The 27,032-nt window shown below is 46.3% G+C and overlaps 2 protein-coding genes across 6 annotated transcripts; one reads left to right on the forward strand and one right to left on the reverse strand.

Moving 5' to 3' along the window:
- The first annotated feature begins 958 nt into the window (after positions 1-958).
- NHERF4 (NHERF family PDZ scaffold protein 4) lies at positions 959-17,927 on the forward strand. 2 transcript variants are annotated; one of them, XM_058194843.1, is made up of 9 exons: positions 4,109-4,131; positions 5,618-5,682; positions 6,719-6,930; positions 7,883-8,069; positions 11,530-11,666; positions 13,745-13,949; positions 15,941-16,137; positions 16,588-16,782; positions 17,346-17,927. In XM_058194843.1, coding segments are annotated over exons 1-9 (1,230 nt in total). In that variant the 5' UTR covers positions 4,109-4,129; the 3' UTR covers positions 17,376-17,927. The 2 variants fall into 2 exon arrangements, with proteins under 2 accessions (XP_058050827.1, XP_058050826.1); XM_058194844.1 differs by lacking the exons at positions 4,109-4,131; positions 5,618-5,682 and adding an exon at positions 959-1,220.
- On the reverse strand, positions 12,526-26,506 carry CCDC153 (coiled-coil domain containing 153). 4 transcript variants are annotated; one of them, XR_009156518.1, is made up of 8 exons: positions 26,232-26,506; positions 24,931-24,987; positions 22,358-22,477; positions 21,541-21,633; positions 20,894-21,024; positions 19,065-19,216; positions 15,860-16,167; positions 12,526-15,279 (listed from the first exon to the last, which is right to left on the reverse strand). XR_009156518.1 is itself a non-coding variant. In XM_058194847.1 (7 exons), the coding sequence occupies exons 1-6, from the start codon at positions 26,290-26,292 to the stop codon at positions 19,088-19,090; spliced, it is 591 nt and encodes a 196-aa protein (XP_058050830.1). In that variant the 5' UTR covers positions 26,293-26,506; the 3' UTR covers positions 15,443-16,167; positions 19,065-19,087. The 4 variants fall into 4 exon arrangements, 3 of the variants coding, with proteins under 3 accessions (XP_058050830.1, XP_058050831.1, XP_058050828.1); XM_058194847.1 differs by lacking the exon at positions 12,526-15,279 and having other exon boundaries at positions 15,443-16,167; XM_058194848.1 differs by lacking the exons at positions 12,526-15,279; positions 15,860-16,167 and adding an exon at positions 18,456-18,929.
- Between the last annotated feature and the right edge of the window lie 526 nt (positions 26,507-27,032).

Raw genomic sequence — 27,032 nt, forward strand, 5'->3', positions numbered from 1 at the left:
GCAACGTTTCGACGAAGTCTCATTCGTCATCTTCAGGCTTCAGCTTCGTGCTTCTGGGAGCAATGTGTGATTGCAGCTGTTTCTTCCTTTTTAACTGCTAGTGGGGGTTTGAACTGATTGGGTGGGAGCTTGGCTGTGCTCTGATTGGATGGGGTTTTTTTTGTGTTCTGATTGGCTGGGGGTGTGTCCTGTTTGGGTGGAGGCTCAAATCCCCCTGCAACTCAGACTAATCTGAGCACAACCAAGCCCCCACCCAAACAGGACACACCCCCATCCAATCAGAGCACAAAAACCCCATCCAATCAGAGCACAGCCAAGCTCCCACCCAATCAGTTCAAACCCCACTAGCAGTTAAAAGGAAGAAACAGCTGCAATCACATTGCTCCCAGAAGCACGAAGCTGAAGCCTGAAGATGACGAATGAGACTTCGTCGAAACGTCGCCAAGATACCTCCAATTTTACGCGGGAGAAAACCCGAATAACCAAAGAGATATATATATATCTCTTCAAACACCCGTGAAAACCTCAGAAAACAAATATATATATATATATATATATATATATATATATATATATATATATATATATATATTTACACATACATACATATACATATACACACACACACACACACACACACACACCAAATAGAAGGATGAACTACGTTCCTCTGCAAAAAAAATAAATAGCTTGAACGTTTGCCAAAGAACAAAAGAAGTTTGCACTGGCAGGTCCTAAAATAATTTTTTTCCCTGCGTCAAAGGCTCAGCTTGAGAATATTATTCATCGGTTTTATTTATCACCCTCATTCATCACTTCTTGGAGGGAAAAAAAAGAAGAAAAAAAAGCATTCGCACACACACAAACCGGGTGACGTCCGGATGACAGATGTATAGTGCAAAAAAACAACAACCCGACCTGAGCCCTTTCCAGGGTGCGCAATTTACACTTTCTTCGCTGCTCGCTTGGCATGCCAACCCCGCGTTGGTCCCATCACCTCCGGATCCCAGACCCCCCTCCAAGCGGCCGTCCCCGGCTGATCTTCCCTCGCAGGAATGAAAAAGCTATTTTCCGCGCTCGGCTTGACTTCGTGGAAGAAGGAAGCGACGTTAAGGAACAGACTCTTGGGCTGTTTAAATATTAAACGTCTCGGGTTAAGTGGCCACCTCGCCCCTGGACCTTGGACTTCAGAATGGGAGCAGACATGAAGCACAAAAAGGGTGAGTGGTCTGGGACTGGGCAGCCGAGAGGACCCCTAACATTGCAGGGTTGAATTTCTTACTTCGAGGGTGAAGGACTCCACCGTCACCCTTTCCCAGAATTTCCTGGGAATGCAAATTTTTCACCTTCGTTTTCTGTGTCAGGAGCTCGTTCCTGGATAGGCCGCCTTACGGAAAACAGCCCTGGCTGTTTTGAAGGCGTTCATAACCACCTCTTAATTTGTGGCCACGCGAGGTCGAACAATTTTTTTTTAAATTAAAATCCCTTTCTTCCAAGAGAACTTTGAATCCGAAGCTGTCAAAATTCAGAAAGAGATTTTTCTATCGGGATTTTCCTCCTGGTCGGAATTCGCCCCCCCACCCCCAAAGAAGGTAGAAGTTTAATTTCTGGTTTTTGATTCCCAAGCCAGCTAAAGTGGACCCTAGGTCCGTGATGGCAAACCTATGGCATGCCTGCCACAGGTGGCATGCGGAGCCGTATCTGTGGGCATGCGAGCATTGCCATAGCTCAGTTCCAGTGTGCCTGCGGGTGCCGGCCAGCTGATTTTTGGGCCTTCTAAGTCCACCGGAAGTTGGGAAACGGGGTGGAGAAGGTTGTTTTTGCCCTCCCCAGGCTCCAAGAAAGTCTCTTGAACCTGGGGAAGGTGAAAAATGGGCCTAACAGTTCCACCGGTAACCTTTTTGCCGTCGCATGCCAAAAACGGGGGGAGCGCGGGGAAGGGGGGGTTGCGCGTACATATGCCAGGGGCTAGGGCATGATGGGGCATTGAATTATGGATATGGGCGCACACGCACGTTAGCCACCACTGCCCTAGGTTCTCCCCCGCCCTCCCCTTCCCTCCCCCCTGTGCTGCTGTTGTCAATCGCGTAACAACCATGGCATAAATTAAACCCCAGGAATACATTTCCTGCTCTCAGTCCAACCCTTCTCCACCTAGTTTTGTTTTGCTTAATAGGGTGGAGGAAGAGATGACTATCTGGCCCAGAGTTAATGCTCTTGCTACATCGGTAATCTTTGAACCGTGAAGCACAACAAGTGCGCGTCAAAAACCCATTTGGTTTTTGCAGCTTGAATCTACCCAGTTAAGAGACACCTGGAGGAGAATCCTGTTCGGGTATTCACACCTCTTTGCTCCCCACCCCTCTCTGGGTGACTTCCCTGGACACAACAATATATATAAGTATAAGCATGAAATAACCATACGAATTGGATACAACCAAAGGGAACATTAGGACAGGAACGGTAGGCACGCTGCTGCACTTTCCTTTTTTTTATTTGCATTTATATCCCGCCCTTCTCCGAAGACTCAGGGCGGCTTACACTGTGTCAAGCAATAGTCTTCATCCATTTGTTTATTATATACAAAGTCAACTTTTATTGCCCCCAACAATCTGGGTCCTCATTTTACCTACCTTATAAAGGATGGAAGGCTGAGTCAACCTTGGGCCTGGTGGGACTTGAATTTGCAGTAATTGCAAGCAGCTGTGTTAATAACAGACAGACTTAGTCTGCTGAACCACCAGAGGCCCTTACATGCCCCTACAGACCTCTTAGGAATGGGGTGAGGTCAACAGTAGACAGTCTTTGGTTAAAGCTTTGGGGATTTTGGGAAGAGACCACGGTGTCAGGTAGTGCATTCCAGGCATTAACTGTTATTAATGCCTGGAATGCATTTTGGCTCCTGGTGGCTCCTGCCCATTTGGTAGCACTGAAAGAAAGAGATTGGGACTCAACATGGGTTTCCCAGTCCTAAAAAGGTGCTCTTTAGGTTGAATTGGATCTGTTGTTGTTGTTGCTGTTGTCCGAAACTCAAGAATCACGGCAACGGGATGATCTTTGAAAAGGGGATCTCGATCTTTGGACTTAGTTCTGATCCCTGGGACTTTGTTTTGTGACTTTGCCGAAGGAAGTTGGAAACGGTAGAATTCTCCTTTCTAAAGCCTTGGAGGCTGTTGGTTCCAGCAGGTTTCAGAAGTCGCTGGTGCTTCCATCTCTGGAGGATTTTAAGAAGATATTGGACAGCCACTTATCTGAAATAGAATAGAAATGGAATAACAGAGTTGGAAGGGACCTTGGAGGCCTTCTAGTCCAACCCCCCGCTTAGGCAGGAAACCCTACCCCACTTCAGACAAATGGTTGTCCAACATCTTCTTAAAAACTTCCAGTGTTGGAGCATTTGCAACTTCCGAAGGCAACTTCTGTTCCATTGATTGATTGATTGCTCTCCCGGTTAGGAAATTTCTCCTTATTTCCAGGTTGAATCTCTCGGTCTGTTTCCATCCATTACTCCATGTCTGGCCTTCAAAGGTGCCTTAGAAAATAGCTTGACCCCCTTCCTCCTCTCTGTGGCAGCCCCTCAAATATTGGAAGAGGGCTATCCTGTCTCCCCTGGTCCTTCTCTTCACTAGACTAGCCAGGCCCGGTTCCTACAACTGTTCTTCATGTGTTTGAGCCATTTGGAGGCTTCGGTGGCTTCTGAGGTCATACAGGAGACACGCAGAAGTCAGTTCCTCTTCTTATTTAAGGGTGGAAAGAATAAGACTATGAATCAAGCCTGCCTTTGATTTCACCAATGAATCATAGCTGGGCTTACCCCGCTGCATGTGAAGACACAGTCAGCATCAACAATTGCAGCCTGGATCACGCAGCTCAGCCAGCCTTAACCCAAACCAGGCTGTAGGGTGGTGCATTGTGGGTGCATCGAGCCAACAGTTCTGTTGAATTGCAAAACTGCAAAACACTCCCGAATCTTCTCCCAAAGCAAAATGAATTTATCTGACCCGGAACCAAGGAGGGGACATGGGGGGCTCTGAGAGGGGAGGGAGGGTCTCTGTGTTGGTATGAGACAGCCCCCAGCTCATGCTCGGTCCTTGCTTTTACAGGGCTCCAGGATACCACAGAGTCGACCATGTAAGTGCCAAGCTGGGGGGGAGGGAGGCACAGGCAAAACCAGAGACCCACCAACATTTCTTTCTCCCCTCCCTTTCCCTCCCCCCATCCCTGCCGCCATGTGCAGTTTCACACGTTCCAACCGGGCACGCAGGGCAGCTGGCACAGACAACGGGATGGGTTGATGGTTGGCTAAGCTTAAATCCCATCCATTGAAGATGGTGCCGCGGATGGCAGCCTCGGTGAAATGCTCTCTAGTAGTTCTGATCTATGACCTATGACTTGCTGTTTGTACACTGAGAAGATAGGCACCGGAGACAAATTCCTTGTGTGTCCAATCATATTTGGCCAATAAAGAATTCTATTCTATTCTATTGTATTTTCCATTCCATTCCATTCCATTCCATTCCATTCCATTCTATTCTATTCTATTCTATTCTATATTTCTATTCTATTCTATTTTTTCTATTCTTCTATTCTTATTCTTACTCTATATTCTATTCTATATTTTCTATTCTGTATTTCTATTCTATTCTATTCTATTCTATTCTATTCCACTCCACTCCACTCCACTCCACTCCATTCCATTCCATTCTGTATATTATTCTATTCTATTCTATTCTATTCTATTCTATTCTATTCTATTCTATTCTATTCTATTCTATTCTATTCTATTCCATTCCATTCCATTCCATTTCATTCTATAGATTATTCTATTCTATTCTATTCTATTCTGTTCTGTTCTGTTCTGTTCTGTTCTGTTCTAATTTCTCTTCTCTTCTCTTCTCTTCTCTTCTCTTCTCTTCTCTTCTCTTCTCTTCTCTTCTCTTCTCTTCTCTTCTTCTCTTCTCTTCTCTTCTTCATTCCATTCCATTCCATTCCATTCCATTCCATTCCATCCCATTTCATTCTATAGATTATTCTGTTCTGTTCTGTTCTGTTCTGTTCTAATTTCTCTTCTCTTCTCTTCTCTTCTCTTCTCTTCTCTTCTCTTCTCTTCTCTTCTCTTCTTCATTCCATTCCATTCCATTCTTCTGACGACAAGCTCCAGAATTAAGGGACCCTAACCATCAAAGAAATAAGAAAGTACTTCCGTTGCAGACTGGGGATTGGTTGACCGCTGTGGGGAGGCCAAGATGTTGGCAGGAACTTTTGGTGGCTCTTCAGCGAGAGCGTCTGCAAACTGTGATGAGAAAATGTTGAGAAGGGGGCCATGAGGGTGGGATCAAACTCTGCTTGTTTGTCATGTTTGTCAGGTGTGTGTGGGGGGGGCACAGGTAGAGCTTTGATGGCATTGCTGTCGCCACCATCTCAAACTTGGCAACTTTAAGACTTGTGGACTTCAACTCCCAGAATTCCTCAGCCATCTTTGCTGGGAGGAATTCTGGGGGCTGGAGTCCACAAGTCTTAAAGTTGCCAAGTTTGGACACCCCTGTTTTAGACCCTATCCTGTGAACACCCGTTTCTCTCAACTTTTGAGATGCTCCTTCTTCTTCCTCTCTCGCAGGAAATTTGAATTTAACCCGAAAGAAGGGATCGATAATCCCGCCTTATCTCTGGCAGAAGATTCCGGTAATGAGTAGGGCTGGCGGTGGCAGCTTGTGGGTGGGAAAGGAAGGGCTGGTGTTTTCCTGAGGGTGTTTGGTCAAGCGGGTTGGCCAAACTCTTCCATCAGACAACGTTCTTCGGCAAGCTGATGCTTCCTCCTCCTGTCTGGTGCCTTCTTAACCAAGGGTTCAGCGGAGCTGCCTTCCAAGTTCTTTGTAAATGCCACAACCAAGTTGTGCACGAAACTTTGGCCGGGCTCCTTGAGAGGCGGAGTTTGCAGGGGGCTGATCTAGCGCCCAGGCTGGCTACAAGACAAGCATTCATTTTTGGCCATATTTGAGATTCTTAGCTGCAATGGAGAGCAAAGCTAGGGTTGACCCCGGGCACTTCTCTCCACTAACAGGCGGGCAAGCTAGGTGCCAAAGGACCCCATCCCATCAATAATTCATATTAGTGGTCCGTGGGATTTAAAATTATGAATGTAGTGGTCCCTGAGGTCCGAAAGGTTGGTGACCCCTGGCTTATAATATGATCATATTTATGTATAATAGAGATCTTGAGAATCTCTTCACTCAACCTATCTGTCAGGGTTCCAAGGAACACCTCCAATGAAATAAAGCTCTGAGGCTTGAGCTTCCTCAAAGTTCCAATTTATTAGAGATGTCGTGTTGGCACAGCTGGGAAAACCCGAAACTGAAAGCTTCCAGGTTTTCTACACCCAGTTGACAGTTCACAGCCCTGCCCCACACCCACAAACTCATCACATTGTCCAATCAACTCTTCACACTCAATTGGATACAATCTTCAGGCAGCCTACATCAGACACAGGCAAAAGTCCTTGAATATGGAATGTTGTTATGACTAACTTTCTACCGCTCCAACAACAACCCCCTCCCAACTTCCCCAGCTAAAAGAGGTGGCAGTTAAGAAGCAAAAAGAAAATTGCCTTCCAAAACTGACACTATCCTTTTACTCCATATTCAGTCTTCCCAATACAAAGGTAGCCCCGTCCCCCCAGCCAAACCAGTTTGAAAACAGACGTCCCTTTTATCCTCCTCAGAACTAGAAGGGGCTTCCCAGATACGTTTCTGTCTGCTGAAGAAAGAAGCTGGTGACAACCTGGGCTTCTCGTTGTGCCAGGCAGCCAGAGGGACGTGCCCCATTGTGCGGAAGGTGACACCGGGAGGGCTGGCCTACCGTAGAGGCCTCCGGGATGGAGACCGAATCCTTGAGGTCAATGGAGTTAATGTTGAAGGCATGGGATATCTTCGGGTAAGATTTTGATGGGTCTCCTGCTTGTCCTGGGTATATTGAGTGACCCAGCAACTGGGCATACATTTCCAAAGTTAAGCAAGGCTCACAAACGAACAGCTTCTCAACCTTGGTCACTTTTAAGACGTGCGGAGTTCCATGCAATGCTGGCCAGGGAATTCTGGGACTAGAAGTCCAGGTGTCTTGAAGTGGCTTAAAGTTGTGAAATATTGCTGTAGTCAACTTCATCCGTCTAGATCAGGGGTCTCCAAACATGGCCACTTTAAGACTTGTAGACTTCCACTCCCAGAATTCCCCATTTGAGGAACTCTGGGAGTTGAAGTCCACAAGTCATAAAAGTGGCCAAGTTTGAAGACCCTGGATCTAGATGGTGTCCATACCGGATCAGGCTGGCTGGGGAATTTGGGGAGTTAAAATTCACACGACTTAAAAAGTGGTCGAGGTTGGGAAACCCTGATCTATATGACCAGCACACTGGGATCAAATATTGGAATAGGTTTTCCAGTTGCTGACATTTGCGCTCTCTCTCTCTCTCTTTCTCTCTCTGTGTCATTGTCTCTCTGTGTGTATGACTCTCTGTCACTATCTCTGTCTCTCTTTCTCTCTCTCTCTGTCTCTCTCACTCTGTGTCTCTCTTTCTCTCTTTCTCTCTCTCTCTGTTTCTCTCTGTCTCTCTCACTCTGTGTGTGTGTGTCTCTCTCTCTCTGTCTCTCTCTCTCTCTCTGTTTCTCTCTCTGTCTCTGTCTCTGTTTTTCTCTCCGTCTGTCTCTCTTTCACTGTCTTTCTGTGTCTCTCTCTCTCTCTGTCTCTCTCTCTGTTTCTCTCTCTGTCTCTCTCTCTGTTTCTCTCTCTGTCTGTCTCTCTCTCTTACTGTTTCTCTCTCTGTGTCTGTATCTCTCTGTCTGTCTCCGTCTGTCTCTCTCTCTCTCCCTCCATTTCATCTCATTTCCAGGTGATCTGGAAGATCAAGAGTAGCTCAAAACAGGTCCTGCTCACTCTCCTGGAAGGGAACACCTATGAAGTAGCCAAAGCCCTCAATCGGGATCTCAACCAGCTCTTGTCCAGATATGGCAGGCCACGCCTGTGCTGCGTTCCCAAAGGCTCGAGCGGTTTCGGCTTCAGCGTGTCAGCTCCAGAAGGTAGCAGCAGGAGTCACTTCTGCTTATCTCCATTTGCGCCAGTGATTTTGCACTGTTAACTCGAAAGATTCTGCCTTGGGAAAAGTCAGACCTCTTGGCTGAGCTGGGGTTATTTTTGCATGCTGGTTTCTGCTGCTAGAGTCCCACTGGACAGGCCTATCATGCAAGGGGCATGTCCAGTAAGAGGCATGGAAAGAGAAAGGAGACACTGCAGCCCGAAAATAAGCTAACTGGTGATGCAATGGATCATATGAAGCAGCAGGAGATGTCTCCAAGGAGATGTGCCGAGACAAGGCTGGGCCTGGCCTTCCTCTCCCTTGGAATGAAGGGTTCTGCACCCAGGCTCAACTGCCGGGCCACCCTGATTAGAAGACCTTTGTGATCATATTATAAGCCAGGGGTCACCAACCTTTCGGACCTCAGGGACCACTACATTCATAATTTTAAATCCCACAGACCACTAATATGAATTATTGATGGGATGGGGTCCTTCAGGCACCTAGCTTGGCCGCCTGTTAGTGGAGAGAAGTGCCCGGGGTCAACCCTAGCTTTGTTCTCCATTGCAGCTAAGAATCTCAAATATGGCCAAAAATGAATGCTTGTCTTGTAGCCAGCCTGGGCGCTAGATCAGCCCCCTGCAAACTCCGCCTCTCAAGGAGCCCGGCCAAAGTTTCGTGCACAACTTGGTTGTGGCATTTACAAAGAACTTGGAAGGCAGCTCCGCTGAACCCTTGGTTAAGAAGGCACCAGACAGGAGGAGGAAGCATCAGCTTGCCGAAGAACATTGTCTGATGGAAGAGTTTGGCCAACCCACTTGACCAAACACCCTCAGGAAAACACCAGCCCTTCCTTTCCCACCCACAAGCTGCCACCGCCAGCCCTACTCGTTACCGGAATCTTCTGCCAGAGATAAGGCGGGATTATCGATCCCTTCTTTCGGGTTAAATTCAAATTTCCTGCGAGAGAGGAAGAAGAAGGAGCATCTCAAAAGTTGAGAGAAACGGGTGTTCACAGGATAGGGTCTAAAACAGGGGTGTCCAAACTTGGCAACTTTAAGACTTGTGGACTCCAGCCCCCAGAATTCCTCCCAGCAAAGATGGCTGAGGAATTCTGGGAGTTGAAGTCCACAAGTCTTAAAGTTGCCAAGTTTGAGATGGTGGCGACAGCAATGCCATCAAAGCTCTACCTGTGCCCCACACACACACCACACACCTGACTAACATGACAAACAAGCAGAGTTTGATCCCACCCTCATGGCCCCCTTCTCAACATTTTCTCATCACAGTTTGCAGACGCTCTTGCTGAAGAGCCACCAAAAGTTCCTGCCAACATCTTGGCCTCCCCACAGCGGTCAACCAATCCCCAGTCTGCAACGAAAGTACTTTCTTATTTCTTTGATGGTTAGGGTCCCTTAATTCTGGAGCTTGTCATCAGAAGAATGGAATGGAATGAAGAAGAGAAGAGAAGAGAAGAGAAGAGAAGAGAAGAAATATTGGAATGAAGAATAGAATAGAATAGAATAGAATAGAATAGAATAGAATAGAATAGAATAGAATAGAATAGAATAGAATAGAATAGAATAGAATTCTTTTATTGGCCAAGTGTGATTGGACACACAAGGAATTTGTCTTTGGTGCATAGGCTCTCAGTGTACATAAAAGAAAAGATACCTTCATCAAGAATTCTAAGGTCCTCAATATGGGACTCAAACTGGTGCTGATGGAAGGATCAGCTGATGTCCAGCCAGCTTTTTTCTTTCCATGAAAGGGGAGAAGGTTGAGGGGTAGAAAAAAAAAACCAATAACCTTGCAGATAGTCACAGCTTCCCTCTTCCAGAATCCTGGATCTTGTAGTTGGTCAACCTTCCTGGTAATTCTCCATTAGAGAGTCTCAGGATTAAAAAGTCTGTGAAAATCCTCCAAAGTTTTTAAATGCTCTTAAAAACAGGAAGGACTTTTAAACTAATCTTAATAACATAGTTAGGATTTTTATGCTAAGGTTTGCTTATGCCCAGTTTGCTTATATTAGCTGTCTTGAATGTCTGTCTGTCTACCTAGTTCATCCATCCATCCGTCCGCCATCCATCCATCCATCCATCTTTCTACATCTCTCTCTCTCTACTTACCTACCTACCTACATCTCTCTCTCTCTCTCTCTCTCTCTCTCTCTCTCCCCATCCATCCATCTACCTACCTACATCTCTCTCTCTATCTCTCTCTTATCAGTTTCTATCTAAGGTTATCATCTCAGAGTGACACTTGGTGGTTTACAGCAAAAAGCATAAAACAATATAGTATCTGGCTAATACAGTATATACAGTATGTGTGTGTGTGTACAGGTACAGTATATGTATGGCTACATTATATTGAACAATATAGTATATTGCATTACAGTATGTATACTGTATTATATGTTCATATTATATATGGCTACACCATATAATCTATGGTTAGATTGTATACAATAAACCACACAATACATGTTTGCAATATATTGAACACCGTGGTGGGGAATCAGCCACGAAGTCCAGTCTTTGTAGCATACAAAACATGATTTATTTGTCTCACTCTGTTGAGCAAATCCATCCAATTGTGGTTTGCTCAAGAAAGCCCAGCTTGGGTAAACCAAGAGTTCACACAAAGTACAGCATGATTGCAGTCCCAGCATGGACAACTGGAAGCCTTGGTTTACACTGCTGCAACTTGTTCTTCTACTCCGCTAAAGAATTGAGTTCTGGAGAAAGAGGAAGGTGGCCGAGGGCAGGTTTGGTGGTAGAGGGAAGAAGCTACCTGTTCTGTCCCCCACCCCACCTCAGACACGTGAACTGACTCAATTAGCCAGCAATTTAGTCCATGGCAGCTATCAGCTCTGGCAGCAGACCAGTGAACGTCTGCCAAGGTTTTCTTTATCTTCCTTGATGTTACCGGAGCAACCAGGAAGTCAGGAACAAACAGCAATCCAGGCCAAATGCTCAGTCAAATAGTTTTCTCCAGTCAGTTTGCTTTGTCTGTCACGAAGTAGTAGAGCAGCCCCTCCTGCTTTTACACCCTGTGGGGTGTGGGTCCGTGATTCAGCACTCTCTAGGCCTGCCCCACCCCTTCTTTTGTTGTTCCCGCCTCTCTTGTCTATGAAACCTGGGATCTAACGAGGACTGATTGTCTACAGCTGGGTCTGGAAGTGTTGCCTGGGCGGGGGGAGATACAAAAGACAGAGGCCTCATCACCTCCTCCACCTGGCCTGCCTCTGGCTCCTGGAGCTGAGCCAGAGAGGCCGGCCCTGCAAAGGGGAGCCCCGACGGCCCTTCCCCCTCACTCTCTGAGTTACTTTCTGGCAGGGGGCCAGGTCCGGGGGGGGGGGGCTGGAGCCACAACACTACCTAGGAAAGCCTAGGTTGTTTTTGAGGGCACAAATTCTCTTCCTTCACAAGACTCCCTCTTGATGTTGTGGTCCTTCTGTGCAGGTGTGACCGGCGTATTCCAGCTCTCCGTGCTGCAGGATGGGCCAGCACATAAAGCAGGGGTGCCTCACGGTTCCTGGCTGGTGGAACTCAACGGCATCAATGTTAAGAACTGGACGACTGCACAACTCAACCAAAAGGTTCTAGCAACGCAACGCGCTTTGAGATTTATGAACTGCCAGTCTCTTACATTCAGTCCCACCCTACTTCTAGGATGGGAGGTCAGAACTTTCCATCAGAAGGAGGCTCATAGCCAGTGGTGGGTTTCAACTGGTTTGGACCAGTGGTGAAATGTAAAATTTGTTACTACCGCTTTTGTGGGCGTGGCTTGGGGGAGGGCAATGTGACTGGATGGGCGTGGCCAACTTTTTTTTTTTAAACTTTTAAAAGCATTTTTTTCTACAACCTCTTCTGCTGAAGAGGTTGTAAAAAAACTGCTTTTAAAAGCCTGTGATCATCAGGCAACTCAGCTGGGATCGCCAGAGGGGAAAAAACCCTTTTAAAGGGTTCTGACGATGCCAGCTGAGTTGCCTGATCGCCAGAACCTTTTAAAAACATTTTTTTTCTACAACCTCTTCGGCCGAAAAATGCTTTTAAAAGGTTCTGGCGATGAGGCAACTCAGCTGGGATTGCCAGAGAAGCCTTTTAAAAGCCTTTTTTTAAATAATCTCTTTGGCTGAAGAGGATGTAGAAAAAATGCTTTTGAAGGGTTCTGAAAATCCCAGCTGAGCTGCGTGATCATCACAGGCTTTTTTTTTTTACTTTTAAAAGCATTTTTTCGGCTGAAGAAAAAATGTTTTTAAAAGTTATTTAAAAAAAAACCTCTGATGATCGCACAGCTCAGCTGGGGCGGGGGGGCGGCAGGGATTTTTGCTACCGGTTCTCCGAACCACCCACCGCCATCACTACCAGATTGGGCGATCCGGTCTGAACCGGGAACATTTCACCCCTGGTTTGGACCGATTCAGGCGAACTGGTAGTAGCGACCTGTGGGAGGGCCTGTCCCCCGTCCCCGCCCAGGTGCTATCCCGTCCTATAACGCTGTGTTTTTGATGCTGCACACATATGTGGATGGCGCATGTGAACAAATTGCCATGTTTTGTGACACATGCATAGCGCATGCTCACATTTCCGGTGCTGGGCAAACAAGTTGTTACAGTATGTGAAGCCCACCCATAGCTCAGGGTACAACCAAGTCTCCCTTCATAGTTGGAGATCACCCTGTACACATCGTGGGCCACGTGAACTCCGTATCTGGTTGTGGAAGATCTTCAATCCAACTCCATAAAACTTTCCTCTGCTTGGTTTTCTCTGCACCAGAGGAAGGAGTGAATAATTCGTTCCTCTGTTTTGACTGGATAAAATCAATGATTCTGGACTAAAGAGAGTGCTTTTTATTTTTATTTAGTTATTTTGTCAAGCATATGTAAGATTACAAATATAAGTATAAACATGATTATGAATACATGAAATGGATCAATTTTATCAATATAAAAGGGGACATAAGGACAGGGAGGGTAGGCATGCTGGTGCGCTTAAGCATGCCCCTTACAGACCTCTTAGGAATGGGGTGAGGTCAACAGTAGACAGTCTAAGGTTAAAGTTTTGGGGGTTTGGGGAAGAAACTAGAGCCAGGCAGTGCGTTCCAGGCATTGACCACTCTGTTGCTGAAATCGCATTTTCTGCAATCGAGTTTGGAGTTTACCTTGAGTTTGCATCTATTGTGTGCTCGTGTATTATTGCGGTTGAAGCTGAAGTAGTCATTGCTAGGTAGGACATTGTGGTAGATAATTTTATGTACTATGCTTAGGTCAGACTGAAGTCGGCATAGTTCTACGTTGTCTAAGCCCAAAATTTGGAGTCTGGTGGCACAAGGTATTTTATTGTGAGCAGAGGAGTGGAGGACTCTTCTCGTGAAATATCTCTAGACTCGTTCAATTGTATTAATGTCCAGTATGCGGTGCAGGTTCCAGACAGATGAGCTGTATTCGAGAATTGGTCTAGCAAAGGTTTTGTATGCTCTAGTTAGTAGTACAATATTACCAATATTAGTTTCCCTCCCAAAGATTTATCCTGGCCATCCTCTGGGTAGTTTTTACACAGCCCCTTCTCCCTTCGTGGCCAAATAATTTCCCAACCCTGTCTACTTCTCTGAATTGTTGCCGACGTTTGGTCATCGTTGTCGTCTTTTCTCTCTCTCGCTCCGATTCGGATTCAGCTCAAACAGAGCAGCAGCCCCATGGGGCTCCTGGTGATGGACAGCCAGTCGGAGGAGGCGTACCGACAATGCGGTGTCAAGGTTACGGCTGCCCTGGCTGACACCTCCTGGGTTCCGTTCCAAGTGACGAAGCTTCAAATGACGCGAGGAGAAGACGGATATGGGTTCTTGATGAAAGAAGAAAAGTCTAGCTCGGGGAAGAGGGGTGAGGCATCTCCACTGCAGGCTCCATTAAAGGGAATCCTTGACTTATCACCGTTCGTTTAGTGTCCAATCGAAATGAAAAGTGACATGACCGGTCCTTGTATTGATGACATTGCAGCATCGCCATGTCACATGATCAAAAAATTTTGGGGGGATCGGCGATCGGCATGTGTTTATGACCCTGCAGCATTCCAGGGTCATGTGTTCACCAATGGTGGCCTTCTCAGCCAGCTTCCAACTACCAAAATCACGGGGAAAGTTGGATTCACTTAACAAGCAACAACTGCAGTAATTTGCTTAACAACCATGGCAAAAGGGGTCTTAAAATCGGATGACCGCCTTGCTCAGCCAAGGAAATTCTGGTCCCAATTGTGGCCATAAGTCAAGGACTACCTGTATAATCCCTCCCCAAAATACAAATCATGCGACTTTGGGGCAAGGTAGGAAGATGCTCAACCTTTCTTCCTTCTGCTCTACCCACTCTGGAGCTTTGCCTTCCAGCTTCCCAGGATGTGAAAATCAAGCCAACTTCCGCTCAAAAGTTGAGTGGGGAGGATTGCAGGTTACAGCTATCTTGGATTACTCCTGACCACCCAGCCATATTGCCAAACGCCCATCCACAACAGAATATAGAATTCTTTATTGGCCAAGTGTGATTGGACACACAAGGAATTTGTCTTCATGCATAGGCTCTCAGTGTACATAAAAGAAAAGATACGTTCATCAAGAATCATAAAGTACGACACTTAATGATAGTCATAGGGTACAAATAAGCAATCAGGAAACCATCAATATCAATATAAATCGTAAGGATACAAGCCACAAAGTTATAGTCATGCAGTCATAAGGGGAAGGAGATGGGTGATGGGAACGATGAGAAGATTAATAGTAGTGCAGACTTAGTAAATAGTTTGACAGTGTTGAGAGAAGTATTTGTTTAGCAGTGATGGCCTTCGGGCAAAAACTACTCTTGTCTAGTTTTTCTGGTGTGCAGTGCTCTGTAGCGTCGTTTTGAGGGTAGGAGTTGAAACAGTTTATGTCCAGGATGTGAATATTTTCCCAGCCCTCTTTTTGACTCGTGCAGTATACAGGTCCTCAATGGAAGGCAGGTTGGTAGCCATTGTTTTTTCTGCAGTTCTAATGATCCTCTGAAGTCTGTGTCTGTCTTGTTGGGTTGCAGAACCAAACCAGACAGGCTAGGAGTTGGGACTGTATCCAGCAGACCTGAACCCACCAGATTGGGAAAGCTAGATTTAGAAGAGGCCAATGGGGGAGGGATCTGGATCTTGTTCCTTTAGCAAATCTCCACATTTCCTTCCGAGCAGGTTAAGCTGTTTTGTGAGAAAAAGCATTACTTATAAGATGGGGATGGAGAAAAACCTTTTGAACTCAACTTCTAGGCCAGTGTTTTTCAACCTTAGGGACTTGGAGATGGGTGGACTTCAACTCCCAGAATTCTCCAGCCAGTCGTGTTGGGCTGGGGAAATCTGGAAGTTGAAGTCCACCCTTCTTCAAGTATCCAAGGTTGAGAAACATTGTTCTAGACCAGGGGTGTTCAACTCAACTTCATTGAGGGCCGGATCAGGGCTGTGGTTGATCTTGGGTGTGTGTGTGGCCAACTGGGTGGGTGTGGCCAGTTTGACACCACTCCCCCAAACTGCTGGCATGTTTCCTCTTCGCATTGGGTAGACCGGGTTGAAGCCATGCAGGATGACCCCTTACATTTTCCAGGACGGCCCCGCGGGATGTATCCAACCACATTGTAGCCTGGATGCGGCCTGCGGGCCTTGTGTTTGACACCCCTGTTCCAGACCGAAGTGCCAAATCACAAACTACCGTGGAAAAAGAGGGTCAGAGAACTATATTCTGGAGGAAATTCAGAACTGAGGGCCAGGAAGTTCTTAGCTATACCTAAGTCCCTCCAGGAGAATTTGTTGGAATCCTTTCACCCAGAGGCTGTTCTTGTCTCTTCTATCTTTGACCTGGCTGCAGCCCAATTTTTGAGAGACGTGGATGCCGGGCTACCCGCTGAAAAGGCAGGGATGAGAGAAGGCGACTGCCTGTTGGCGGTGAACGGTGAGATTGTCGAAGAGCTTGACCATCAGGAAGTGGTGTCGAGGATCCGTTCCAACAACCAGCGGGTGACTCTCTTGGTCATCGACTCAGAAGGAAGCAAGTTCTACAATATGGTACCTAAAAGTCTTCTTTTCTATCAACTCCTGCCAGAAAGATGAGAAGATGGAGGGGATAAGACCAGTGGTGAAATGTAAAATTTGTTACACAAATTTGCTGCACAAAATGTAAGTCACTTTTTAAAACTTTGAACAGATGATACGGTTGTAACTCAAGGACTGTTTGGGGTGGCATTTCTTCCACATTCAGGATAGAAGAGCAAAGAAATCCTATCATTCTCCGTTAAACTACAATTCAGTGGGATTCTCTGAGCAGACATGTCAACTGGTATCAAAAATGATGCTCGTGGACAGTGTGTTTATAAAAGCGTAGGGTACTTAAGATGGGTTAGAGTTGATTTTCGCCCCATGATACAAAATAGAATTTTAAGCCTAGTTTGTATTAGGAATTTACTGATTGATTTCTTGACAATCAATGCCAATCCTTGATTTGGGCCTACATTCCAGGTTGGAGTATCTCCTTTAGTCTTCTACGATGATGAAGACTTCCCATCAAGCTTTCTGATCACCCATGGTCCACCTTCTCCAGGCACCTTTCAGGAACAAAGCTGGCCCCCTTTGAGACCGTGTCACTGTCAACTCTCTAGCAATACAGTGCCAACTGGCCAACCTGACCCTACCCCATGGACTTCCATCAGAGAGGTAAGAAGTCCTAGAACAGAATGACAGAATTGGAAAGGACCTTGGAGGTCTTCTAATCCAACCCCTGTTCAAGTAGAAAACCCTATGCCATTTCAGGCGAATGGTTGTCCAATCTCCTTTTATAAATCTCCAATGTTGGTGGAACCTGCAATTTCTGGAGGCAAGCTGTTCCACTGATTAATTGTTCTCACTGCCAGGAAATTCCTCCTTAATTCTAGGTCGGTTCTCTCCTTGATTAGTTTCCATCCGTTGCTTCTCCTACTGCCTTCTGGTGCTTAGGAGAATAGAGGTTGACCCCCTCTTCTTAGTGGCAGCCCCTCAAATATCGGAACGCTGCTATCATGTCACCCCCTGGTCCTTCTTTCCATTAAACTAGACATGCCCAAATCCTGCAAGCATTCCTCATATGTCTCAGTTTTCTATGAAGTCAATGACTTGACTTTCTCCAGCCCAACATCACCTCTTGCATTTTGGGGACAGACCACCAATGTGGGATTTGTCAGTGTTACTTTTCTAGGATCATCTATGGAAAACGTGACCTAGCTTCTCCTTGTTTCACACAGGACCATGATGGGTTCAGCCAGGCATTCTAGGGACAGCGCCTTGGACCCTATGGAAAAAAAAGTGAGCGTCTTGGCACGCCCTTCCGGCATGAACTCAAATTGATCTCATCTCCCCAGACCAGCTTTCCCGCTCCCTCTTCTGCCTTCCGTGTCAATCTGTCCCTGCACCCAAATGATTTCTGCAGAACCTGGCAAGCGGGCTGAAGATTCAGAGCAGAGCATGGTCAGAGAGGGAATACGATGCGTCAGGGCCATCTTGGGGAAATTCCCTTGGGAAAGATTCAAAAAAAAGATATAATTGCAATTCAAGGATAGCCCTCATTCATTGCATTTTGTGGAAGAGAAGCTAGTACGGACATCCTCTTTGGATGTGTGACAACATCTCTACATGATTCCTACCAGCGGAATGTGGATGAAGACCGTTGACCACTTCCTTCAAGCTCCTTTTCCCTCCGTCAAGATATTCCCTCTCTTGCAAGATCTCCATCCTTGAAAACTGTAAGTCTTGTGGATTTCAGCTCCCAGAGTTCCTCAGCCGGCCATGCAACTCCCAGAATTCCCTGTGCTAGCTGGGGAATTCTGGGAATTGAAGTCAACAAGTCTTCAAGTCGCCAAGGTTGGAGTTCCCTGCTCTATTGGAACCAGTAAAACCGAGCACCGGAGCTTCCTTTCATCTCCTTCTGACAATCGGCCCATCGATTTTGCACAAAACAGACTGCGAAGGTTGGCAGAGGATGAGCGAGGGGCTTCCAATCCCAGAGCTCTTCCTCCAAGATTTTTTTCTGAGTGGAGATGCACAGCATCTTTCGTTCTTGGCTCAAGCTCTGATGAGTACGGGATTAGGACCTCAGCTATGTTAAATGGGAATTAATGTGTTCTGAAGCAGAAAACTGAAAGAGATAACAGTTGGCCTGATCTGGAATTTCCTTCCTTCCTTCCTTCATTTGAGCTGCCCAAGAAAGAAGTTTATTAAGGATGGAAAGTACTTTTCACATACCGAAAGACTGGATTGTTTGGATTCACCCATCACGCTAAACCATAGTTTGCTTTAATAGGGGTTGATCGCGAGGCACCGAGAACCAACTTTACACGTGACCACGCTAAAACCAGCTCAAATAAACCACTCTGTGTTTTCATGTGTTGGGTGAATTGCTGAGCAATGTTGATGAATAACTCCGTATTTTATTGTGTGGAATCCTTTGGTGGTCTCTGAGTGTGGTGGTTTTCTTGCAGACATTTCATGACCCAACTAGGGAACATCATCAGTGCTAGAAGGGAGAGGAGTCTGCTTTCTGTTTATACCCAGGTGGCTTGCCATGTCAGTGTTGGTGGGAGTGGCCTTGATGGTTCCTTGATTAGACTCTTGTTGACTGTTAGCTTGTTTCTCTGAGTCGGTAGCTCCCTAAGTGGGGTGTCGTTTGTGGCTTGGTTGTTGGTTAATCTTGATGTTAATCTCTTTTTATCTGGGTGTTGGTTACTGGCAAGGAGCAGTTTTGATCTCTCAGTTCCTTTTGGGTTTTCTGATTGGTATGTAGATGTCTTTATCTCCCTGTGTCTGTCGATGGCTGATTGGTAAGGAAACGTCTGCAAGAAAACCACCAAGCTCAGAGAGCACCAAGGAGCCCCACAGCTCAACCTTGAGCTAGAAATATTCCCTTCCAATGGTAAATTCCAATGTCCCTGGCAACATGAAACCCCTGGGAGGATAAGGAGACAAACCTTAGCTCTGCTTGACCGCTGCTTCAGATCTCCAACGGGTTAAGTCCAAAATCCTTTAGTGTATTCTTATATTCAGTGTGGATGAGGGTAGCCTCTGTCTCCCAGCCCAGATTGGTGGCTTGTAGCTTGGAAAGCACCTGATCCAAGCTGTCCTGTTAAAAGGAAGTGAGAACGGGGAGATCGAGAGGGATGAGAGCACCGAAACAGGATGTGGTCCCTGGCTGAACGTGTCGTGTCCCACTCCTCCGCTGACGGCCGGGTCAGGGAAATCCGAATCAGGCTTGCCTCTGCAGCTCTGCCCAAAGTCCTGGCAAAGTCCTCAGAGCAGGCAGGAGACCAGTAAGTGACTTCAGCAAGATAAGTTCGACTTTGCCTGACTCAGAGACTGCCAGAAAGCAGATCCTTTATATAGGCCATGGGGTGTGGCTCCATGACTCAGCACTCATTAAGGCCTGCCCCTCCCTTCCTTCTGTTGCCTCCGCCTATCCAATCTTCTGATGCGAGGGTCACTCCAATCAGCTGTTGTTGGAAGTAAACTCTCCTCAGGCTCACATGCTGTGGAGGAGGGGGAGGGGTTTAGCTGCTCCGTTTGCCTGGGCATGGAGCCAGGGCTGGGGCCGGGAGGTGCCCCCTCCTCTGCAGCTTGTCTGGGCATGGAGCCAGAACTGGGGCCGGGAGGCATACATTCCTCCGTGTTCGGGAGCAGATAAGCAGACCCCGGCTGCGGTGAGAGCGGACAAGACACAACAGAACGTTCAAAGGGAATAGACTATCCATGCTTATTTGCCACCGTCTTATCTGAGAACGTTCCCCCCTCTCAAAATGTCTCGGGAAGTTTCGAGAACCAGAAGGGTCATTTATGGTATTCAGCCGGTTCTGGCGAACCGGTAGTGGAAATTTTGAATAGTTCGGAGAACCTGCAAATACCACCTCTGGTTGTCCCCGCCCCCATCTATTCACTGCCTCCCAAGTCCCAGTTAATCGAGTCTCAGCTGATTGGCTGGGTCTTCTTTTAAAGAAGACCCAGTGCAGGAGAATGGAGCTGGAAAGCAGGTTAATGGGGTGGGGTGGGGAGGGAATGGGGATTTTGCAGTATCCTTCCCCTGGAGTGGGGAGGGAATGGGGATTTTGCAGTATCCTTCCCCTGGAGTGGGGAGGGAATGGGGATTTTGCAATATCCTTCCCCTGCCATGCTCACCAAGCCACATTAGGTTAGGTTGACTCCGCCTTCCATCCTTCCGAGGTGGGTAAAATGAGGACCCAGATTGTTGGGGGCAAATATGCTGACTCTGAAAATCGCTTAGAGAGGGCTGGAAAGCATTATGAAGCGGTATGTAAGTCTGAGTGCTATTGCTATTGCTATCCTTCCCCCTGGAGTGGGGAGGGAATGGGGATTTTGCAGTATCCTTCCCTTGCCATGCCCACCAAGCCACGCCCACAGAACAGGTAGTAAAAAAAATTTGAATCCCACCACTGAAGCAGACATGCGAAGTGGCACTGAACACCTTTTCAGGTATCAGGGTTTAAAGAGGGAAAAACCCCCACAGACCAACAAACCAGTTTCTCTGCTTGAACAGGGCGATGAGATGGAGGAACGTTGCCCAATAATTTTGACTATCGTCACGCTCAACCTATAACCCACAAAAGCACCTACAGTGTCGAGCACAGTTGTACATGAGCAATCGTGGGAATATTCACCTCTCTCTCTCTCTCTCTCTCTCTCTCCCTTTCCTGAAACTTTGGTGATGAGCAATGCCAAACATTTGGTCTCCTCCCCTTAGGTTCTTGGCTGGGACCAGAATTTGATATCCTTCCCATCCTTGACTCACGTGAAGGATTCTTTCACATTCCTTCTCCATCTCCTCAACCTTCTGCTGCATTAAAGCCACAGCTTTGTCCTTCTCCTCCGAGATATTTGCTCGGTCCTCTTCACTCCGCTGCAGGGTTTTTTGGCAGGCAGCTGCCGAGGACAAAGGAGGTGGGGTGGGGTTGGGGACAGAGATGGAGGTGAGGGAAAGCAGAAGAGAGTTGAGAGCTGGCTGGAGGAATTCTGGGAGTCGAAGTCCAGACATGTTAATAGCTGCTTAAGGTTGAAAGACATTGCTCTAGTCAACTCCATCCATCTAGATGGTGTCTCCACTAGGATCAAATGCTGGACCAGGTTCTCAGGACATGACTGGCTGGGGAATTCTGGGAGTTGAAGTCCAGACATGTTAACAGCTGCTTAAGGTTGAAAGATCTCTAGTCAACTCCATCCATCTAGATGGTGTCCACACTGGGATCAAATGCTGGACCAGGTTCTCAGGACATGACTGGCTGGGGAATTCTGGGAGTTGAAGTCCACCAGGCTTAAAGTGGCTAAGTTTGCAGAACCCTGGTTTAAAAGATGCAAGGAAGTGGGTGCAGCTATTTCCTCCCAGTCTTTAAACAGCGGCTCTAAGTAACTGCCTGCAAGGCTAAACTTTTGTGTAAATACCCAGCTGTCCTTGCAGGTTCTTCTTTTCAGCTTCCAAACGCTGAATTTGGCTATCGGTCTGGCGCTGAAACTGCTGATGCTGGCGGATCATCTCTGAAACGAAGAAACGGGAGCGGCGTCAGAGGAAACCCTTAGTTACCCCTAGATTCCTAGATGCTATTTTTGGAGCGCCCAAGTGTGATCCTTGAGTGTGCAGTAAGCTAAACGAACAGGTCCTTTCCGGTCACAAAGGCACAGAGGTTGGGTTGAGGGCAAAATGGGATATCCAAGAAGAGCCGAGCATCCTACAGAAGGAAATTTTAATGGGAGTTTGATTTTCTCCAGCTGTTTTGGGGTGATGGCAGAGGTGGGTTTCAGCAGGTTCTGACCAGTTCCGGAGAACCGATAGCAGAAATCTTGAGTAGTTCGGAGAACTGGTAGTAAAAATTCTGACTGGTCCCACCCCCATCTGCCTCCCAAATCCCAGCTGATCGAGAGGGAATGGGGATTTTCCAGCATCCTTCCCCTGGAGTGGGGTGGGAATGGAGATTTTGCAGTAACCTTCCCCTGCCACGCCCACCAAGCCACACCCACAGAACCGGTAGTAAAAAGTTTTGAAACCCACCACCGGGTGACGGCATGTATCTTTCTGGGAGCTGAAGTCCACAAGTCTTAAAGTTGCCAAGGTTGGAGACCCCTGCCCCAGAGGAATAAAAGAGCTAAGCCATCAAGGCATTTCCCACCCAACCCCCAGTCTCAATTCTGGGAAAGGAAAGAATCGGTTTCCGCAAGCAACAACCAGGGGAATCCCTCCTGCTGCCCACCTCCCCCAAATCACCTTCATACATGTCCTTTTTGTCTTTCTGGGCTTCCTCCAGATCTCTCTCCAGTTCTGTCAGCCTCCGCCTGAATCCTTCCCTGTCAATCATTGCCTGTTTGGCCAGGTCTCTCTGGAGAACTGCAAGGCAAAAGGAGACGGAAGCCATGTCGCTCATTCGGTCTCGTCTCTGGTGTCAGAAACGCAGGAATTAGAAAAGGGGAAATTATGAATTTAAATATTTTAAAAAATTAACCGCTTTGCTACCAACCTGCCTTCCGTTGAGGACCTGCATACTGCACGAGTCAAAAAGAGGGCTGTGAAAATATTTACAGGCCCCTCACATCCTGGATATGAATTGTTTCAACTTCTACCCTCCAAACGACGCTATAAGGCAGGGGTCTCTAACCTTGGCAACTTTTAACACTTGTGGACTTCAACTCCCAGAATTCCTCAGCCAGATTAAGCTTTGCTGGCCGAGGAATTCTGGGAGTTGAAGTCCACAAGTCTTAAAGTTGCCAGGGTTGGAGACCCCTGCTATAAGGCATTGCACACCAGAACAAGACACAAGGACAGTCCCCTCCCATGCCATCACTCTGCTAAACAACTAATTCCCACAACACTGTCCAATTAACTACTAATACTGTATTACTATTCTTCTTCTCATCCTTACTAGTACCTATCTCTTCCCGCTTATGGCTATATCCATGTTGCTTGTATCTTTACAACTTACATTGTTTTTATTGTTTCCTAGTAGGATTTGATTGCTTATTAGTATCCTAGGATGATCACTTAGTGTTGTACCTTATGAATCTTGATGAATGTATTTTATTTTTTCTTTATGTACGCCGAGAGCTTATGCACCAAAGACAAATTCCTTGTGTGTCCAATCACTTGGCCAATAAAGAATTATTTTCTTTTCTTTTCTTTTCTTTTCTTTTCTTTTCTTTTCTTTTCTTTTCTTTTCTTTTCTTTTCTATTCTATTCTATTCTATTCTATTCTATTCTATTCTATTCTATTCTATTTATTCTATTCTATTCTATTCTATTCTATTCTATTCTATTCCATTCCATTCCATTCCATTCATACAGTTCTAGCCCAGTACTGTTCCATATTAATGGCAGAGATATTTCCAACCAGCAAGTCATTCGGTCTGCATGTTTGTCCCAGAGGGCACTGTAAAAAGATTGTTTGAATTGTGTCACGTTCGCAGCAAATACTTTGTCCTCGGGGAGAAACCCATTCCGCTCCATTTTTCCATGTGGTCTTTAGTTCTAGCCGGACCAGTGCTCTGTTTTGCTTAAATATCTCCAGAACTTCCACTCTTCTTCCAAACCTCCAGGCAGCTTCCCAAGGACTTCTATCCAGTGGTGGGATTCAAGTAATTTAACTCCCGGTTCTCTGCCCTAATGATTTCTTCCAACAACCAGTTTGCCAAACTGCTCAGAAAGCTAACAACCGGTTCTCCCGAAGTGGTGCGAACCGGCTGAATCCCACCATTGCTTCTATCCAATTATGAAGTTCTTTTAACTTGAAATTTCCATCGTTTTAATCGTTCTGTTTGAACCAGGGGTGCTATTCAGCAGGTTTTGGAGAACCGTTAGAGGACGTTTTGAGTAGTTCAGAGAACTGGCAGATACCACCTCTGGCTGGCCCCAGAGTGGGGTGGGAATGGGGATTTTGCAGTATCCTTCCCCCTGGAGTGGGGAAAGGTCATCCAGCTGGCTTTGTGCCTAAGGCAGGACTACTGTAGAACTCAACATCTCCCAGATTCTAGCTCGATGCCATCACTATTACAGACAGTTGGTAGCTTTGTGAATGTTCAAAGTTATCAGGGATTTCCCCCAGGGCTACTTATGACCTGAGATTTGAAGTTCTGACAGTCACCCTCACCTGAGATCAATGATCGCGTTTTGGGTGTTTGGTAACCAGCTGGCATTTTACAGTTGTTTGCAGCATCCCATAGTCACGTGACCGCAATTTCCATATTTTTTTCTCTTTTTGCTGGAAACCAGCATTTTTACTTCTGGTTTCTGGTCAAAGTCACGTATTGTGGACTTAATGGACATCTCGCTTGCTGCAAATAAGGTAGTAAAATTGGGCTGGTCGTGCGATGACCTGCATGAGTGGTGCAGCGGTCTAGAGGTGGAGCTCTCGCCTCACAATCAGGAGGCTGTGAGTTTGATCCTAGGTAGAGGCAGATATTTCTCTCTGTGTGGGAACGATGGGAATATATTTGCTGAACAAAACTCCACATTGGCAACAGGAAGGGCATCCAGCCAGTAAACACTCAGTTGCCCAGATTCCACCCCCCAAGGGATTATGGAGTCATTAAAAGCAGAAGATGATGGTGATGATAATGTGATGACCTGCATAACAACTGGCACGACCATAAATCCAGGCTCAATTACGATCATAAGTCAAGAACTACCTGTATACCAAAGGACTTTCAAATGGGTGAGGAGGGGGGCTTAGGCTGGTACAGAAAGCAATGCAGTTCTGTACATTTTATACTCCCCTCCCGAAGCTACCCAACCTCGATTGCTCTCTCTCTGTTTTCCACAGCCTCACACAACTCTCCGGCTCTCCTCACCCAAGTGCTGCTTCAGTGCGACAGCCTCCGGCGATGCCTTTTTGTGTCTCTCCTCACCTGGAGGGAAGAATGAGAACAAATGCTGAAGAAATGGAAAATACTGAGGTCCTTATACTTGGCATTTAGTTGAAGTCAACCTTAGAAGCCTTAGAAAATACCTCCAGGAGGGCATTTCATAGAATCATAGCATCGGTCGGACACATGGGAAATACTGATGTTAGGAAGATTCATAAGATACCCAAACTTCTCTATTTCCATGCCGCCAGAGAAAGCAAAGAAAAACCATCCATGGAAGCTAAAGATGTTGTGGCGCAGTGGTTAAGAGCGCAGTATTGCAGGCTACTTCTGCTGACTGCCGGCGGCCTGAAATACGGCAGTTCGAATCTCACCAGGCTCAAGGTTGACTCAGCCTTCCATCCTTCTGAGGTGGATGAAATGAGGACCCAGATTGTTGGGGGCAAGATTATTTATTTATTTATTTATTTATTTATTTATTTATTTATTTATTTATTTATTTATTTAATTTCTATACCGCCCTTCTCCCGAAGGACTCAGGGCGGTTTACAGCCAGAACAAAACAACATAGACAAAAATTAAAACATTTTAAAAATCTGATTCTAATTTGGCCAAAATAAGTTAAAACTGTCATAAAACCCTAATAAAACCCCCACATTAAACCACAGAACTGGTAGTAAAAAAGAATTTGGATTTCACCACTGTCCCATTTCCTTTGAGTTACACATTATTATTTCAGTGGCTCAACATTATGGGGAGGATGAGACATCGGACTTAGAAAAACACATTTTAACGAGTCGCTTTAATAACTTCTGTAAGCTTATCATTTCTTCGTTCTGAGTGAAAAATCACAAATTTAAGCTAATGCATCCCATCTTTTTTTTCCCAGCGACACGTGACCCAAAAAATAATTTTAACCTAAGCCAGGTGTTTTTGTAGAGAGATTTCGTTGGATTTTCAAATGTGAACAGCCTTGCTCCCAAGCGTACAAAATAAGTAATGGTTTGGTGTTGGTTCTTAAAACAGATCAACAGAGTTGGAAGGGTCCTTGTAGGTCATCTAGTCCAACCCCAAGCAGGGGACCCCCGCCTATACCGTTTCTGACAAACGGCAGTCCAATCTCTTCTTGAAAGCCTCCAGTGATTAAATCAGTCCTGATTGAATTTCCTCCTACTCTCTGCAAAAGTTTGGCTTGCATTCTTGTTATAATGCTTTCCACGGAAGGAAAGCGAAGGAAAAACTGCCTTCAAACCTGAGGTTGTTTGCATGGCTGCACTGAACTTTACCTAGAGTGGATGATTTTTGCTTCCTTGCTTTTTTCACTTTTCCTTTCTTTGGAAGTGGCATCTTTGGGAAGACTCAGCCTGTGCAATGCTCCCAATTTTTTTGCAGAAATCCACGCTCCGCTTGCCTCGAGTCTTGAACCAGTGCAGTAGACCAGATGCGCGTCTTCACAGGTGGTAGGAAAAAAAAAATGAGGTCTTTGCAAAATCGTTTGCTGTAGCGACACCAGAAGTGTCCGATGTGCAAAAAATGGCCAGAAAATGCGCCTGGATGTTAGCACGCCTGTCCCTGGGATCTGAGTTGTGTTTTTTTTTCTGTGTTGCGTGGCAACAGCCCTTCTTGGCTGCCATGGTGACCAAGGAAAGCTTAGCAAAAAAAAAAAGAGAGAGTTCAATGCACAGCAGCGTTGAACTGTTCAGCAAAGAAAGGATTTTGAGATTTGGGCCAAATGTTTTGTTTGCATTTTTCTTCTTTTTCTTTGCTGGGAGGGGAGGAAAAAAGGCAACCAATTAAACCGAGACAGCGTTACCTGGGCTGAAGCATGTAGCCTAATTTTTAAATTCACTCCCTCGCCCTCTGCTCATTCTAATTTTCTGCCCGGAGTGTTGAAAATTTACACACAGTTTGGACCATTGTGTTGACCCTGCTACCAAAGGTCCTCTCCAAAGCAGAGTCCTGAAGATCTGGTAGGATTTGAAGAACACCAGGTGTAGTGTAATATAGAACAGGGCTGCATTGCCCCAGAGGAGTCCAGGCAATGGAATGGAATGGAGTGAACTGGAGTGGAATGGAATAGAATAGAA

Source organism: Ahaetulla prasina, chromosome 9 (genome assembly GCF_028640845.1).
Source record: "Ahaetulla prasina isolate Xishuangbanna chromosome 9, ASM2864084v1, whole genome shotgun sequence".
NCBI classification, from domain to species: domain Eukaryota; kingdom Metazoa; phylum Chordata; class Lepidosauria; order Squamata; family Colubridae; genus Ahaetulla; species Ahaetulla prasina.